Source organism: Drepanopeziza brunnea, assembly GCF_022702325.1.
Source record: "Drepanopeziza brunnea f. sp. 'multigermtubi' strain 214-2 chromosome Unknown ctg7, whole genome shotgun sequence".
Lineage (NCBI taxonomy): Eukaryota > Fungi > Ascomycota > Leotiomycetes > Helotiales > Drepanopezizaceae > Drepanopeziza > Drepanopeziza brunnea.
The window spans coordinates 156,398-161,783 of record NW_027094070.1 but is presented as its reverse complement, the minus strand read 5'-3'; the positions used below and the strand labels follow the sequence as shown (position 1 = coordinate 161,783).

The 5,386-nt window shown below is 56.9% G+C and overlaps 1 protein-coding gene across 1 annotated transcript; it reads right to left on the bottom strand.

Moving 5' to 3' along the window:
* Positions 1–3,328: 3,328 nt before the first annotated feature.
* On the bottom strand, positions 3,329–5,130 carry L3040_004600 (uncharacterized protein; the record flags this gene model as incomplete). Its single annotated transcript, XM_007287921.1, has 2 exons — positions 3,329–4,400; positions 4,463–5,130. The coding sequence occupies 2 exons, from the start codon at positions 5,128–5,130 to the stop codon at positions 3,329–3,331; spliced, it is 1,740 nt and encodes a 579-aa protein (XP_007287983.1).
* Positions 5,131–5,386: the final 256 nt, after the last annotated feature.

Here is a 5,386-nt window from a genome sequence, read left to right as displayed (position 1 = left end):
TTTTATTTTCCTTTCTAGTCGGTACGCACGCAATTCATCCCCCTGGCTCTTGGCCATGTATGACCAGCTAGAAAAGGAGAAGCAAAGAAAAAAACAAAGAACGGGGATCTTCTCGGGCCCGGCCGCGTCAGAAACACATAAACCCTTATATCATGTTCCCCTCCACTCCCTCGGATGTACCCATTATTTAGTCTCTCGTTCTACCGTGGAAAGCGGCCCGCGGCGAGCATGTGCAAACTAGACGATGGCGAGATATCTGCTGCCGAGAGGTGGCATTGATGCATGCGTATGCGTACTGTATGTATGTGTATGTGTATCTGTTTGGGTATGAACCTCGTCTGTATGTTGTTGTATGCGAGAAGCGGCCGAAACGAGATGCGCGCATGGGCATGGCGGGGACCCTGCAGTTGGAGCGGGCAAGTGGGGGGGACAAGGCTATATACTCCTGATAGGGTTAGTATGGGTGTTACAGAGCCGCTCGGCTTGTAGGTGGGTTAGGTGGATGAAGCCGGCGGAGTGGCTTGCCGGTCGTTGCGTCGGTGGATCGGAGATGAGGGGAGTGTGAGATGGTGAGATGGTGCGATGGGTGCGAAGGGTGAGAAGTGAGAGAAGTGAGAGAAGCGTCGGGGTCCAAAGAAAAGCTTCCGGTCCCACCCGGGGGCACGGTCAAACGTACTCCCGTAGCCTAGGCCGTACTGGGATGCCATCTGGACTACCTATACCGGTACTCTCTGTCGTCCTTTCCATATCCCAAACACCTACCACGACCATACATGGTGCGGCGACTGACCGACGCCCTTACCGCCTCCCTCACTGCCGTCGAGTCGCTCGCAGCGCAATCAGCAAAGCCAAGGTCAAAAAGATAAGGTCTGTTTACCGCAGTAGGAGGACGACCTCGGCGGAAAGCGGCACTGCAGCCACCAGTGGAGCGCATGTAGTCTGTAGGCCGCTCGAAGGGTGAGGTATATATGTCCGCTCAGCTATTTCAATCGGGCCTCCAGGGTCCAGTCACGTCCAGGCACTGGATTGGAGTGGTGGTGTGGTGTGGTGAGGTGTGGTGTGGTGGGGTGTGGTGGGGTGGGCTCTGGGGTGGTGTGGTGCGCCCTGGATCCGGAGCTGGTGAGTGGGTGTGGCGTCGTCGTCGTTGTTGTTGTCATCGTTCATTGGGGAAAGGTGGCGGTACAGCAGGAGAGGCCTTATGTATGTGTTGTTACAGCCGTGTTTGGAAGGTGTCGTTGGTCGACCGGCCTCCCTTCCCCCCCCATCTGACTGCGTTGACAGCTACAGCGGCATATCGTAGATACCTGGGTCATTCAATCCAATCGTTCACCTTTCATTCTCAATTCCAATCCGGGGCTCGCCAAGGCCAAGGCCAAGGCTAAGGCTAAGGCTAAGGCTAAGGCTAAGGCTACCTAAGTAATGCTAAGGCTAATGCTAAGTCAGGCTAATGCTAAGTAATGCTAACGCTAACGCTAATGCTAACGCTAACGCTACGTAACGCTGCCCGGGCCCGTCTTGCGACAACGGACGTTGAGTGATCCGCCTGCATGAGAGCTGCATCGAGAACTGCATCGGTTCGCCTAGACCGCCTAGACCCACAGAGGAGATGCACTGCCAAGAGCAGGCTTCTCGCGGTGGCTGATGAGCGACAAAGTGCCCACCTGGCGGTACCCTATCGATCTACTAGGTACTACAGTACAGTATTGTATCAGTTCAGCCATCACCAGGGATCGAGACATCGCCAGTCCCGACATGCCATGTCCCGCATGTCCCGCATGTCCAGCATGTCCAGCAGACGCCGATGGATGCACACGAGCCATGAACCCGCGACGGTACAGTACGTGCATCGGATGAATGCCCTTTCCTCTTCCCCCTTCGCTCTCCCTTCCCCCTTCCCCCTTCCCCCTTCCCCCTTCCCCCTGGCCCGGGTGTCTAGAGCAAGTGCTGCTTCCATTGCTACCCCGACGCCATCCAGCCTGTTCGGTGCAATCGCAACGGCCTGCACTCACTCTCGTCTCCATTGACGTACGGCCGAGGCCGAGGCCGGTCCACCCTGTGGCGCCGGCCTCATCAGAGGTGGATGGATCGGTAGGGTGCAGTACTGTACGACATCTCTCCTCTGCGACGCTGCGAGCGCCGAGCCGACTCCACTCTGTACCCGCCGCCGTGCACCAGTCACAGTCACAGACACAGACACAGACACAGAAAGAGAGAGAGAAAGAGAGAAAGAGACAGAGGCAACCGCGAGATCTGCAGATCCTCGTCATCGTGGGCCGCGACCAACGGGGCGAGCATCGAGGTGAGAAGTGAGAAATCTTTCAAGGGTGGGCCGGTAGGGACTGACTGGGTGGGCAAGCACTAGGGGGAGGTGGGGTGAGGTCTTGGCAACGGTCATGATGGAAGTATATTTCCTTTCCCTTCCCTCCTCGGGGGGGGGGGAACGCGCTAGCACTTCACCTCAACAATAACAACAACGCCGGCACCGAGACCATGGAGACGGCCCGCACCTTCTCCTTGACGGCATGCCCGATGAAAAAATAAAGAGGTTGAAAAAGTGGCGGAAATTTGCCATCCTCAACCCACGGCGTGAGGAGTTGGGAGGGGAGGTTGTGAACATGTCCAAGTCTCACGTCCGCTTTCCTTTCCGTTCCTTCCCTTCCACCTCTCATGAGCATCCGAGATCCCATGGAGAAGCCGGCTGCCAAATAGAACCCCCACCGATATAGACACACACACGGAGAATCTGAACGACTTTGCCGAGTGGCAGATGTTGATTGAATCTATGTGCTTTTGTTTGGGCATTATTATCCATTACACGCCCGACACGCCTGCCGGCACGGACAAGGTACGCTAGGAGACGATCGATACGTTCGTGGCCTTACGCTACGGCCTCTGTTCATCGGTGAAGACCGTGAGATTCTAAACCTATCCCATCCCTCTCCAATTCAGTCCAGCGCTCCTACCCAGACACTGGAGTACATCCCACCCACCCACCGAGCCAGCCTGTGAGAGAGACCCCACATCCCCTCCAGCCCGGCCGGCCCATCCCGTACGGCCTATTCCAAAATACCAGCACAGCAGCCGGCCCATCAAACCGAAATTAGAACAGTAGAAACCTGTCAAAACGCCGAAATCCTATTCAACCCCCCCCCCAACCCGCCTCCCCATGATTTTGTAAAGTGAATTATGCACAGTGGCCCCCCCCCCCCCCCCATTAATGTACGCCATCCATATATGCAAACATTATATGACCCAAGACGGTCAGCTCCTGTCGCCCGTAGAGCCAGTGCCAGAGGAGGATATGGCAGGATGGCGGTCCCCGTAACAGCTACCGCCTCCAGCCCACGTTCCAGATGACGTGCGCAATATCCCTCGCCGTGTTCACGGTATCGACAACTTTTCCGAACAAGCCCTCGGAAACGACGTCGTCCTCGTCTTCCTCGTAGGGCATGAACATGCCGGACGGCGTCCGTCTCATTCCGGATGGCTCTCCATTCAGGCTTGACGACGAAGTCGACGTATGCAGACTTGGAAATCGTTCCGGCGTCACAGACATGCTATCCTTGCGGTTAGCAAAGGCAGGCGATGGTGGTTGCCAGTCTATGTCGTCATCGTCTTCATCGTCTCCGAGTAGCAGCCTCATCGATGGTTTGGAAGGTCTCAGGGTCTCTAGGGAGGGCGAAGGTGACAGTTCCGTTCCATTCCACATTCCGTTACTGTGCTTCATGGCTGTTTCCGGGGGCTCAGGTGTATCCGACCTATATTTCAACGTCGTCGAGGGTAGCATAGCAATGGTCTTGCTCTCGGCGGTGAAGCTTTGCCCAGGGGTCGTCCTCTTTCCATGCAGCGGAGGCAACTTCCGGCCGGTGTTGCTCTTCATCATGATTGCTCCATCATCCGAGTCACTGTCATCGTCGTGGAATGCGTAGGAGACGGGGTCCTCGTCTTCCCCTTTCATCTCCAGAGCGATGCACTGCTCCACCTGCTCATTGAAATGGATGTGTTTCTTTTCGCCAGTCCCGGGGGTTCCCAGTCCCGATGACGAGATGGAAGAGAGCAAGCTGGCCGGAATCATCTCTCTGCTCATCCGTCGGGATGCGAACGGATTTGTGTATTCGGAAGTCCTCCGCCCCAATGCCGGGCGCGACATGCCCCCATCCCCGGACTGCTGCGCTTGCACCGCTGCGGCGGCCTGCTTGAGAAGTGAGGACGACGATAAGGACCTCTGAAGCATGATCTCCGACATGCTCCGCTTTTTCAAGATCGGCTTCTTGTGCAAGAATGAGTTGCTCTTGGAGATCCGACTGCTGTCGGCAGGAGACGTGGAGGTGAAATGCTGCGTCTTCTCCGACCTGGTCTGGAGCGGACCGTACAGCCAAGTAACATCACAGTCCTTGAGCCTGAGAAAGGTAAGCGGACAACCAATGGCACTGGGCGATGACCGAAAACGAGTGTGACTTACCAATTGAGCGTTTCTGGCGACACCGTCTTGAGTTTGTTCTTGGACTTGGTCCACGTTCTCCAGGAAGCATTCTCGAGCCGGGCGCTGTTATTGTACGCTTTCCGCTTCGACACGATCAGCTTCCATGACGACCAGATGTCCTCCTCCGTCCAGTTGTGCGAGAGGTAGTCTACGTGTCGCGAGGGTTGCGTCCGCACCGCGGTATCATCCTCGGCATGCCCGATGGGATCCGGGGACTCGGGCCTCGACACATTGGTCGATATGCTGTTGGAAGTTGGTGAGACGGTGTAGGAGTCACCCGTCCGGGGGCTGGCCGGGGGTTCCAGGTCTTCGACCTGTCCGTAATAACCCACGTGGTCGTACGAGGGGAACAGGATCTGGTCCTCGTCGTCCTCGTCGCCGCACCGATGGTCCAGGGACAAGCTGCTCGCGGGGGTCGAGGAGTAGGAGGGCGCGGACGAGTCGGCATGCAGGGTGCGCGGGGACGAGGGGGCGGACGAGTCGGCGGAGACGGAGGGCGAGATGATCTTGTGGAAGCTGCTGCTGCTTTTCGACCTGGACGGATTCTTGAACGAAGACTGCGTCACGAACTTGGGCTGCGAGTGCGAGCGTCGCAGCTGGCTCGAGGAGAAGTAGCTATTCTCCTCGGAACTGAGCACGACGGCCATTCTGGCGGGAGACGGGGTCAAGTCGGATCGGAGGGATCGAGGGATCGGGGGATCGGGAAGGTGCGAGTCGTCGAGTCGTGCGGTTGGTGGTTTAAGGTCCTGAGACCAAAGGCTTGTAAGAAACCTTTCCGCGGTTGCAAAGTTTACGGATCGATCAAGGACGTTGGTAATTGTTCCAGAGTTGTCTCCCACACGCGGCCTCCCAGCAATCAAATCTCCGTATCCGCTCTCTCATCAAGAATGTATATCTGTCGAG